Genomic DNA, 13,147 nt, shown 5'->3' on the forward strand with positions numbered 1-13,147 from the left:
AAAAAAAAAAAACTACAAAATACATTTTCTGTTTTATAAAGAGCTGGAGAGACATGGAGACTCTTTATATGGACAGGACACTCTATAGTAACGAGCTCTATCAGAACATAGAACAGACAAAACAACGATGATCGTGGCGCGATCCCCGCTGATCCAAGCGAGAACGCCTGCGTCACTCACTCCTCGTCTGAAACAGCCTTGACGGTGTTGGACATACAAGATTTCCACCCGACAGTGACGACACGGAATCCAAATGAGTGAGATCGGTGGTAGGCGACAGAGAGCTGCAGATGTTGAATAGCGCCACGGTCACAGCACAGCTGGCCCGCCAGGGTTTTCATCACAGCATTAAAATTACATTAAAAGGGTTCAAGTTAACTCATTCACTGCCACAATTATTGCTGGCCGCGTTTGCCCACTGCCAGATTGAGATTTTTCATCGGAAAAAAAAAGTACTAGAGCCGAGAGTAGAGCCGAGATACAGAATTTTTAAGTTTTAAGTTAACAAGGAAGTGGATGGGAGTCTAGATCTTCGAAAAATCATATCTCCTTGGTCTTTGGGTCAAAAAAAAATAAAATATATATATATATATATATGTTTTTTACGTCAGTGGCAGGATTGGTAAACGGGAATAATTACGTTTATTACGTCAGTGGCAGGGAATGAGTTAAAAGAGCCAAGCAACAGGGACAAAGTTAGATATTTTTCCCTTACACTTTAACCCCTATATACGCTTTCCTGACCGGAGTCCCTCAGGGGCCTTTTTTTCCCTCCCCTCTACACAAAAATCTCTTCACCGAAAATAGACGGTCTACAAGCTCACTACGCAAGCTTGTAGATCTGCTAAGAAAGAAAAACAGGTGCGCTTCCTCTGAATGCCTTTTTTGTTTAGGCAGTGGCTGCTCAGCTATACATACGTACAACTTAAATCAAATACCACCGGAGTGGAAAAGGCGGCACTCCAAAATAAACAATGCAAGACTGGCTTCAGATACAATTTCTCATTTTAATGAGAACGCTTGCTCATCCTCAGAGCAGATTAAAAAGTGACTTTTTAATCTGCTCTGAGGAAGGCTGAGGCCAAAAGGCGTAAGCGTTCTCGATTAAAATGAGAAATTGTATCTGAGCCAGTCTTGCATTGTTTAGGCGGTTACACACCGGCGAATATGCGAATATACGCAAAATTCGGACTCGTTCTGAATAATTAAAAGACGCTTTTTTTCACTCCGCGAAACTGGTGTGGAAGCTTGCATTGACTTTATAAGTTTTTTTTAAAAAAAAACATATTATTCGCATGAAAAAAATCGCCCCGGTGTGTAAGGACCTTAAATCTTGTAGATCTGCTATTTGCGCTGAACGTTTGCCCCAGAATAGGGAAGCTAGGGGTCCTAAAATGTGTTTTTTTTTCCTTTCAATACGTCTCTAAACTGAATTCCTCATATTGTATTGTTCATTAACCCATTGAGACCTGAAGCCGATTCTACATGTCTCCTAAATCTCAACAGTTTTCTGAAAAACGTATGTTTCTATATCAGTGGTTCTCAAACTTTTTCATGTCAAGGACCCCCAAAATGATATGTATTTGGCCGCGGACCCCCATCAAAATATTTTGTTCCAGGGACCCCCCAGAAGCAAAGATTTGAGTTAAAAATGTTCGCTTTAAAAATATATATTTTCAAAGATTTTCACGAATTTTCACGAATTTTCAAAAATAGCAGATCTACAAGCTCGTAGCGCGGCACTCGGTGCCGCGCTATGAGCTTGTATATCTGCTATTTTTGAATAGCCCAAAGTGTAAAATAATGCTTTTTAGCTCAAATCTAAAAATGACACAGTTCCAGGTCTTAATGGGTTAAAACACATGGATTCCTCTGGCGAAGTGGACGTGTCACCCAGCTCTACGTGACAACTGTCTCCGTGTCAGCACTCTCTCTCTCTCTCTCTCCTGTGAAAAGCATCACCATCATCCTGTGTGTTGGGGTGCCACGGGCAGGGCGGGGTGGGGCGCACAGGCTGGCTGGCTGGCTGGCGGTGGGTGGGGAAGGTTGGGTGCTAATAAATGCCCTCCCGTCAAGTGTTCTCACCTTGAAGTTGATCTCTCGCTCCTTGCAGCAGGTGACGCAGTTTGCCAGCAGCACCACCAGGGCTGCCAGTGACGTCAGGGACACCACCAGAGACAAGGACAGGTACGCGTCCCCTCCTCCTCCTCCTCCTCCTCCTCCTCCACTCTCTCCTGAAATGACAAGCGATCGACGATGGCATTGGTCAGTAATATACACTAGTGCTGGGCAGTGTTGATTTTGTAGACTAAAACTATGACGAAAAATGTTCGTCGACTACCTTTTTTCACAGACGAAAACGAAATAAAAACGAAATAAAAACTAAGCAACGATGACTACAACTAGGACTTAACTCTTACCCTGCCAGAGTTTTTTCAAAAAGTCTGTAGCCTCTGCCAGGGTTTTGACCGATTTTGGTACCTTTTCGCATAGCCACAGAATATTTTTCTCCAGTATGATTGATCCCAGATAATTTCTAATCACAGATGAGATTCAGGTGTGGTTTCACAAATGTCAACGAGGTCAATTTGACCTTGTTGTCATGTGTTGTTTGATGTTTGAAAATAGCTCAAAACCAGTAGTTTCAAACCAAAAAACATTGTGAATTGTTTGTCCGTTTCAATTTTAACATTGAAGTGGATGGAGCAGCAAATCTTTGGGAATTGTTATCTCCTTATTCGTTTGGAATATCGAAAAGGTGTCAATCTTAAATAATTAGAGAATCTTTTTAGAAATTTTTTTTTTTTGAAAAAAGTTTTTTCAAAAAAAAAAAAATTCTAAAAAGACGTGACAAAGACGTTTTTAAACGTCTTTGGCAGGCAATAGCTGAAGGCCCAAAGACGTTTATAAACGTCTTTGGCAGTTATAGAGTTAATATATTGGCAATTTCGTCAATAAAAGGTTGACTAAAATGTTCGTGAGGGACTAGTGGTTAGACTAGTAGTAGTAGTAGCAGTAGTCTAACTAGTCGGTTAGACTACTGCAACAGCATCCTCCACGGTATCACAGCCAAAACCCTCAATAAACTTCAATATGTACAGAACTCAGCCGCCCGCCTGCTCACTCACACCCGCTCCAGAGACCACATCACACCAGTCCTCCGTGACCTCCACTGGCTCCCGGTCAAACACAGAATCAACTTCAAAATCCTCATCATCACCCACAATACATCCCAATACATCCCAATACATTTCCGACCTCCTTCACAACCACGTCCCCACCCGTTCCCCTCAGATCCAGCGATGCCAACCTCCTCAAATTCCCCACCAAAAAAAAACAAGCGCACCTGGGGTGATAGGGCATTCTCCGTTGCAGCACCCACCCTCTGGAACCCACTCCCACCTCACATCAAAACCTCCCTCAAAACCCACCTCTTCAGAACTGCTTTTCCCACCTAGCTGATCTCCTACCACCCTAGTCTCAACTTTTGTTTTATACCCTGGCCTTCTGCAGCTTTTTTAACTTTTTATTCTCTGTATTCTCTTGTTAAAGTTGTTTTGTTTTTATTTTGTTCTACTTAGTTTAGCATGTAAAGCGACTTTGAGTACTCAGAAAAGCGCTATATAAATTCCAGGTATTATTATTATTATTATTATTAGTGGAGAAGAGATCCAGTAGAACTAAAAGACAAGTCACTTTATGTTTGGTTGCGCTCTCGGGTGTTGCATGCTGAAAATAGCCGATCTACAAGCTCGCAACGCATCGCGCTGCGACGCGTTGCGAGCTTGTAGATCGGCTATTTTCAGCATGCAACCAAGTGTAAAATCAGCCATTACGACGCCATCAAGGCACCGCCAAAATTCATTTTACTCGACTAAATCAACTGTAGATTTAGTCGACTATAATCTTATATTTAGTCGACGAAACTAGACAAAAAGTAAAACATTTCAGAATGACTAAAATATGAATAAAACTAAATGGAATTTTATTCAAAAGACTATAACTAGTTAAAATTAAGTTAAGTCAAGATTTGCTGTCAAAATCAACACTGGTGCTGAGGCCAGGCAATGCGTTATATTCTAGAGGGACAACAGGAGTAGCGGTATAGTGTCAACAGGAGTAGCAGTAGTGTCCGGTTACAGCTAACAAAAGGATTGTTTGGACAGTGATACAGTGGACTGGTGTACTGTATACCTGTATCACTATCCATCTACCGGAGATTTAACCCATTGAGACCTGGAACGCATCTGTGTCACTTTAGATTTCTTTGGCTATTCAAAAATAGCAGATATACAAGCTCATAGCGCGGCACCGAGTGCCGCGCTATGAACTCGTAGATCTACTATTTTTGAAAAATCGTGAAAAAATATTTTTCAGATTTTTTTTCAAAAAACTGTTTTTTTTTTTCTAAAAACATTTTTAAGAATCGCCTCAGGTCTTAATGGGTTAAAATCCAAACACTGAAGGGAGCATTTTACAGGCTTTGTTACAGACCGCCGTCATTTTCCGATCTAACAGATTACTCTCAAATGAAAAACGTGTTAATTGATTCATGAGAATTATAACCATCAGTATTTGGTTGCAGTCCCTGCCTGTGGTTGAGCGGTATGCTCCGGTGGGCCAGCGGTGCAGAGAGTGCCGACAGCACGGATTCTAACCAGCCGCTCTGTCACCGCACTCTGACATCAACCAACGCGTCAAGCCACTGCTTTCTAATATTCTATGGTCCCGGCTCTGGGTGCCGTGCCACGCACCATAAATAACTGATATATATATATATAAATATATCACACTGCTGCTCTTTCCATGTCTCTTACTGATACTGTAGGTGTGTGAGGGAGAGCGAGAGCAATACAGAGCAAGATGTTGTCTTGGATGTCTTTGGCTATTGTTTTTGAGAGGCTGGCTATTCAAAAATAGCAGATATACAAGCTCGGAGCCGCGCTATGAGCTTGTAGATCTGCTATTTTTGAAAAATCGTGAAAATGTGTGCAAATCGAATTGAGTATAAACTGCCCACAAAAAGTTCGGAAACTTAAACTTCGGTCGATTATTTCTCCCCTTTAATAATACCAATTGGTATTGTGTTTTGTATCATTGTTTATCGTTGATTTAGTCACCTTTACAACGAGGTACAGCTTGTAAGGATCGGGCATTCGTGGAATGAGCAACACAGCTAGACGTGTGGGTAGCGCCCCCCGAAACATGTGCAATACAGAGCAAGAGAGAAACGACAATGAGGGAGAGAGAGAGCCAGCATGGGTGTTTACCCCCCACCGCCATTTATCCGTTCACCCACATCATAACACATCAGGTACAGCCTGTCAGCCTGAGAAGAAGCATCCTCCCCTACTGGTTCTCCTTCTGTTGAATCAGCCTACAGTACACACACACACACACACACACACACACTACACTACACTACACTACACCAGAGAGACAGAGAGACAGCCAGCCCAGGGAGAGCAGGTGCTGCTGAATACATGCGTAGCAGCAGAGACCTACTTCCAGCTGTCTGCTGGACTCGCATCACAGACACAGCGGCAGAGCCCGAGCCGGGGCCCGGGCGGCGGCAGCAGCACAGGAGAGAGAGAGAGAGAGAGAGAGCATCTCTCCTGACAACTGCGCCACACACACACACACACACACACACACACACACACACACACACACACACACAGTGTAAGCCGCTTCCAAAAGGACTTCGCTTTGGGGAACTAGAGCCAGCGTTTTCGCCTCGCATAGCCTTACTACCACAAGCAGAGTAGAATCAAGTTTTTTTTAAATGAGGCAAACCACATCCCTCCATCCATTGATGCTTCTTAACCCATTAACGACCTGGAACGCATCTGTGTCACTTTTTGATTTGAGCTCAAGAAAAAGCATTATTTTACACTTTGGGCTATTCAAAAATAGCAGATCTACAAGCTCGTAGCGCGGCACCGAGTGCCGCGCTACGAGCTTGTAGATCTGCTATTTTTGAAAAAGTATGAAGATCTGCGCAAATCTTTGAATATATATTGTTTTAAAGCGAACATTTTTAACTCAAATCTTTGCTTCTGGGGGTCCCTGGAACCAAATATTTTAGTCAAAACAGAACAACAATCACAGAACTTCACGGGTTCTGGAAAAGTTTCAGGTTAAGACAGGTTTCTGGGTTTACCTTCCAAGAGGAAAAAGAGCCTGTAATACCACATTTAAACCAGAACCACATTTAGCTAGGCAACCTTCCCCTATACATCCATTGCTGCTCCTCAATTAAATATGTTATCGGCTAAAATTTCAATATTGTGCTTCCCTACTGAGGGCCCTCACTGATGGAAAAACTAACCATTTAAACAGGAGCTTCAAACCTGGTCATAAGTGCACACACACACACACACACACACACACACACACACACACACACACACTGGCAGCAATAGTTCTGACCAGGTTTACTTTAAACCTGGTCAGAGGTGCATGCATGCTCATGCTGCAGTGTGATGGCAGCAATAATGACCAGTGAGCGATGAAGAGTCCCAAGAAGAGACACTAGCACACTCTGTCACGCTTCTATAGTCCTCCTCCTATGTGTAGAATATAAACCAGTGGTTCCCAAATGGCGTGCCGTGGTGTGAGACAAGTCCAGGTGTCTCTCTTGGGATTTTGTGACGACCACATTATTATTGTAATATATACTGTGGTGAAAAACTGAAATGTTGTTTTGTTGTTTTTCACTACATCAGTACTTTGTGTCTGTGCACTCATTTTCCCACTCAGTTTCTTTGGCCATTCAGAAATAGCAGATCTACAAGCTCATAGCTTGTAGATCTGCTATTTTTTGAAAAATCGTGAAAAATGTGTGCAAATCTTTGAATATAAATGATATATACATTTTAAAGCGAACATTTTTAACTCCGATCTGGGGGTCCCTGGAACAACATATTTTGAGATGGGGGTCCGTGGCCAAATACATATCATTTGGAGCAGTTGGAACACCACTGATATAGCAACATAAACACACACACAGTTTATTTTTATTTTTTTACGTTTGTAAACGTTTTTGGCAGGCAATAGCTTAATTCTCAAAAACATTTATAAACGTTTTTGCAGGCAATAGCTTAATTCTCAAAAAACGTTTATAAACGTTTTTGGCAGTATAAGAGTTAATGGGTTAAAACATTTTATTTTTTATGTTTTCACAAATGTAGGTCTATTTTCGCTACGAGTGCGGGATTTGTTTTCGCCTTGCCCATTGGTGTGCATCGGGGCATAAAATGTTTGAAAACCACTGGAATGAGCCACAAGGCAAACACGGTTTGCAGCAGAGCACACAGATAATGGATTTAGTCTCTGCCAGATGTATTGTCTCACAGTCACAGATCCATGTTGACGGGCGCTCAGGCAGCACTTTCCTCCCGCTCGCCACCATCTGTCTGTGTGTGTGTGTGTGTGTGTGTGTGTGTGTGTGTGTGTGTGTGTGTGTGTGTGTGTGTGTGTGTGTGTGTGTGTGTGTGTGTGTGTGTGTGTGTGTGTGTAGCCCTGCCTGTAGCCCTGCCAAGTCAGGAGGAAACGCCGCTGTACAGCTAGTACTTCCACATCGTTTAACACGTATCTATCTATCTATGGCAGTGGTTTTCAACCCTTTTTCATATCCAAGGTCCATTATTTATTGGGCATTTGAGCCACGGAACCACCGTTTGATCAGATTTAGACTCTCAGACCCAAAACGTAGAACATTTTGTTACCGTTGGATACGATTTTGTCCACAATTCCACATGCTGTGTTGATGTTGGTACCAATAGGAGAGATAAGAGGCCAATGTTGATGACAACATAACAATTCTTCTACATTCTCTAATTGTGGAAACTTCTTGTAAATTAAGTAATGTTTAACAATAATTTAAAGGATCTACACCATGAATATAAAAAAAATATATCATATTGTTTATGTCCCTCAAACGTTTTTTCAAAAGGTTTGAGAAAAAAAAAGAGAAAAAATCTTTTTTTTTCCAAAGTTGGAACTGAAAAACGGGAGGGATTGTACCGTTAGTGACGTCACTTTCAGGGCCAAATCAGTTTAGCCTGTTTTGAGACCAATTTACATAAAGCCCCAGATATGCTGTGAAAGCCTGAGTGCTGAAACTGGGGTATTTTTGGGGGATAGAAGAGAGGTAGGGGAGACCAAAAACACAAAAAAGAAGGAAAAGTTAAAATTCATGATGTAGTCCCTTTAACTCTTGAGAGTGTAAAATGAAACTCGGGTCCATTTGGTTTCGATTTACACTCTCAAGAGTTAAAGATCTAATAAGGGTCCATTTGGTTACCAACTGTCCATCATTTGGTGGTCCCCGGACCATTGGTTGAGAACCACTGATCTATGGGGTAAAGAAATATATACATATATATACTTCATTTTATGAATCGTGATTTTACGTGACAAGTTTGTTAATTGTTATACAAGAATCGCAGAGTTTAGTCTGCATATCGATACATGAAATTGTTCTTTTTCTTTTTTAGGGATTTGTATATTTTCTATAGAGACCTGGATTACTGCATGTTTTTTTGTGAGGGGTACCTACCCTAGGGAACAAGGGGAGAACATGCAAACTAGGGCTGCACGATTCTTGCTAAAATGAGAATCACGATTTTCCTCCATAAGAATTGAGATCACGATTCTCACACGATTCTCACACAATTCTTTTGTAAATATAAAAATATTAAGCAAAAAAATATTGAAAATCGAAAATCGAAAAACGTGAAAATCGAGATCGCATAGGTGTCTGAATCGAGATCACGATCTTTTTTCGATTAATCGTGCAGCACTAATGCAAACTCCACACAGAAAGGCCCTTTCGCCAACCCCACCTAGGGTATGGCCACTGATGACACACGGAGGAGAGAACACGCCCCCCCGGCGGCGTGAATCGAACCCAGGACCTTCTTCTAGCTGTGAGGCGACAGCGCTATACCGACTGTGCCACCGTGCGTTCCCCCTTCCATCGCTTTGCTTTACCACACTTTTTTGCTTCTGGATTCTGTAGCTAAACACAGCTGTTAGCAAACCGACGTCCACGGTGAAATATTGATGAGGTGGGGGGGATTAAAGATTCAAGGTCGGCGTGTTGGCCCCGCGGATGTCGCTCTAAATGGAGAGAGGTGTACTTACTTACCACTTACGAAGGACGGGGAAAAAAACGAACGAACCAAAGTGGTTCCTCACTTTATGTGTATCTCTGTACCTGCATGCTTTAGGGGGAGATGCTGGGGCTAGGATTGGTAGAGTAGGTCTGTACCTGCATGCTAGGGTGGAGATACTGGTACTAGGATTGGCCAGTGGTGGAAAAAGTACTCAAAATGGTTTACTTAAGAAAAAGTATCAATACTGCAAAGTAGAAGTACTCTGTTACAAGTAAAAGTACGGAATTCAAAATTTACTTGAGTAAAAGTACAAAAGTATTGGTATCAAAATATACTTAAAAGTAAAAGTACTAAAATATTTGAAAATAGCCGATCTACAAGCCTCACAACTGAGCTTGTAGATCTGCTATTTTCAAATAGCCTAGCTATAAAATAGGGCTAAAGTGGTTAATGTATGTTCTATGATATAAGTTTAACAATTTATATCTGCAAAGTAACAAGTAACTAAAGTTTTCAAATAATTGTAGTGGAGTAAAAGCACAATGTTTGCCTTTGAGATGTAGTGGAGTAGAAGTAAAAGTATAGACAAATACTCCAGTAAAGTAAAAGTACCTTAAAATTGTACTTAAGTACAGTACTTAAGTAAATGTACTTAGTTGCTTTCACCACTGGGATTGGGTGTATGTGAAGTGTGAGTCATTTAGCAGACGCTCTCATCCAGAGTGACTTACAAGGCGTGAGATTGGAATAAGCAGAGTAAGCGTGAAGTCTAGTCAATAAACGAGGTAAATAATGACATGAATAAGAGTGCAGAGAGAGAGCAGTGTATTGTAGTGCCTCAAAGAAACTGGGATAACCAGGTAAACAACGAATGAACCATATAGAATAGATAGCATCCGTCTGAAGACTACGAAACAAAAACAAGTGACCAAGATGTATCTCTCTCACACACACACACACACACACACACACACTAGAGTTCTCAACGGGCCTGAAAATCAAGTCCCGGCACTAACAGGGCCGATCAATTACCATACTTTTAGGCCTGAAAACCCCCAAAACCCAGAAAGATTGTCATTGTTTGCTTAATGTCCTCAAAGTCACGCATCCAACAAGCCTTGAACTGAGAGGATTGAACCTTCCGTTCCAGAAATACTGGCCAAAACATCTTGAAAACGGCCACTTTTTTTTCGATGTTTGAGTTTTGGCCATTTTCGCCTTGTTTTTTTTATAGAACGCAGACGAGGAAGGTCGGACGGCGACGAACTAGATATCCGAGTAAAAATTCAGTTTGTGCTGCATCCAACGCATCCACTGCCATTTCTGTCGGCTTTACCGTTCGGCCGCTATACACAAATCCACAGATTTTTTTTACTAACTTTTTTTTTTTTACTTAAAAATTTCACAAATTCCACGATTTTGTAACCCCATTTTTTACACCCAGTGCCAATTGTCCATGTAATCCTGGCCACTACCTTCCCTCTGCCAACCTAGGGAGGGCCAGGGCCGAGCTCATGCCTCCTTCTACTAACTTTTACTAACACTAACTTTACAAAGATGTACAGAAAATCGGGACGAACCTGTGTAGTTTATGGCTGCTCCAACCAAGCAGGTAAAGAGTAACGTCAACAGACGGACAGAACCGCAGCAACAGCTGACTGAGTCTGACACCGCAGCAATGGCGGCGCCCCCTACAGGGCAGCGCTCCGTGGATTGGTGTATAGGGCATCTTTTTTGGGGGGGAAATATATATATATATTATTTTTTTATTATTTTTTCACGGAACCCGGAGGCATGGCCCGACTAATTTCTAATTAGCATACATTTTCGGAATTTGAGAACTAACACACACACACACACACAGGCGAAGGTGGAAGAATCCAGGGATGATGCTTGCTGACCTGAACAGGAGGCAGGGTACTACCGAGCATCCATCAATCAATCAATCAATCAATCACAGCCACTGACTGGACGTAAAATAAACCGTGAGGAGGAGGAGGAGGAGGAGGAGGAGGGTCATTCTGCTGGCGAAACGATGTGCTTTTTCATTGAGAGAGAATTCTAAGCAGTGTTGCCAGATTCTGCGATAGTTGCAGATCCTCAAGCTCACAACGCGTCGCGTGGCGACGCGTTGTGAGCTTGTAGATCGGCTGTTTTCAAATGCAATCTTACGGGGAAATTATAATAAGCAGATGTGGCAACCCTGGTTCTAAAGTACTAAATGCTGACGTGAAAAACAGAACGCACACACACACGAGGATGACGAGGACTTTCATATGACATGACAGGCCAGTGTTCTACTGGCCGCCCACACAGCACACGGTATGCTTAGGTAATCATAAACCACAAATAGCCCCCGCAGTCATATTTTAATCACATGATGTCACCCTAAGCGTCCCCATTCTGGGGTCTGGACCATGTCATAATAAGTCACAAACACCTGGCAAGAACAGACAAAACATTTGGCCGGGCATAGATAAGACGTTTAGCAAACATAGGCGAACATTTGGTGAAAATAGCCCATAGCAGTGGTTCCTTGTGCCAAGGAAAGGACCACCAAATTTAATATGTACAGTATGTGGCCGCGGACCCCCACCTGAAAATGTGTTGTTGTGCCAGGGACCCCTCGAAGCAAAGATTTGTGTTTAAAAATGTTCGCCTTTGAAAAAAAAAGATTTGAATATTTGCGCACATTTTCAAGATTTTTCAAAAATAGCAGATCTACAAGCTCATAGCGCGGCACCGAGTGCCGCGCTATGAGCTTGTATATCTGCTATTTTGGAATACGTGTACTGTCTATCTTTTGATTTGATTTTACCCATTTAGATCCTGTGCTTTTCTCCTTGCTCTTCCTCTATCTCTAATCTATCCCTCCTCCCTTTCCCGAAAACTATGGAGCTTGAACACCAAATTATAATTTAACCCACTTCCTTAACGCCGTAAAAACCTAGGCTGCTATGTGACAATAAAGCCTATTCTGATTAGTGGTTAATGTGTAACTTTGTGGCTGATTTTCTCAAACTATTTCCTCCATCTGGGGTTACAGTCTAACCGACGGGAACACAAACACACCTAGTATATAAAAAAAGAAAGAAAAGATCATATCTAAACCAGCCTGAAGGCGGTCAAAGGTCAACGCCCCGGCAGCTAGATATGCTGTCATCAGTGGTGGACTTACTGAAGTACATTATGAATTAGTGCTGCACAATTAATTGAAAAAAGATCGTGATCTCGATTCAGACACCTATGCAATCTCATTTCTAAATTATGGCGATTTCTTTAGATTTTGTATTTTCTTTTTACACTTTTTTTTTTGTTAACTGTTTTTTTTTATTATTATTTTTTTGCTTCTGAATAATACCAACTTGCAATGTCAATCATACCTAAACGATGTAAAGCAAAAAAATCATATAGATTTAACATTAAATTAATAAATATATTTTGTGGGGGGAAATGTCTACATTTCAACAGAGCGTTGTATTGATATTAAAAATAAAATTTTACTTTGTTTTTTTTTGGAGTGTTTTCATAAAGCACAGTACCTCTACAAATGTCTTCTAAATCAGTTCAAAAAACGTTTTTGTGCTAAAGGACCCCCAAAATGATATGTATTCGGCCACGGACCCCCATCTGAAAATGTTTTGTGTTCAAAGAGAAGATTTGTGTTAAAAAATGTTCAATTATAGCAGATGTACAAGCAACGCTAAGATCAAAAATGACGAAAGATGCTTTCACGGTTTTAATGGGTTAAGTCGAGTGACTGAGGCAACTTTCACTTGTGTTACTTATTAATATTTGACAAGGAGCATCTATACTTTGACTCTAGTACTGGGGGAAGGGGGGGGTTTGAGTACTTTTTGAGTACTTTGTCCACCACTGGCTGACCGGCCGGCCATCGTGCTTCACCTGAGCGACAGGGTTCCAGACAGACAGCGCACGTCCGTCTCCCTCCTTTCCAGCTGGGAACGGAGGGAGCGACAGAGAGACAGACAGAAGGATAGAGAGACACGGGAGGAGAGAGAGAG

General features: G+C 41.8%; 1 protein-coding gene across 5 annotated transcripts in view; it reads right to left on the minus strand.

The window, feature by feature from the left end:
• The window catches only part of lmtk2 (lemur tyrosine kinase 2), a 94,041-nt gene that overhangs the window by 65,631 nt on the left and 15,263 nt on the right, over positions 1 to 13,147 (minus strand). For 3 of the 5 annotated variants that reach the window (XM_080448457.1, XM_080448455.1, XM_080448454.1), the window contains exon 2: positions 2,086 to 2,234. In XM_080448457.1, the coding sequence (XP_080304583.1) occupies positions 2,086 to 2,234 (149 nt within the window). The remainder of the gene's footprint in view (positions 1 to 2,085; positions 2,235 to 13,147) is intronic. The other 2 variants (XM_080448458.1, XM_080448456.1) reach the window with 2 other exon arrangements.

The sequence above is a fragment of the Gymnoscopelus braueri genome (genome assembly GCF_963280865.1).
Source record: "Gymnoscopelus braueri genome assembly, chromosome: 13".
Classification (NCBI taxonomy): domain Eukaryota; kingdom Metazoa; phylum Chordata; class Actinopteri; order Myctophiformes; family Myctophidae; genus Gymnoscopelus; species Gymnoscopelus braueri.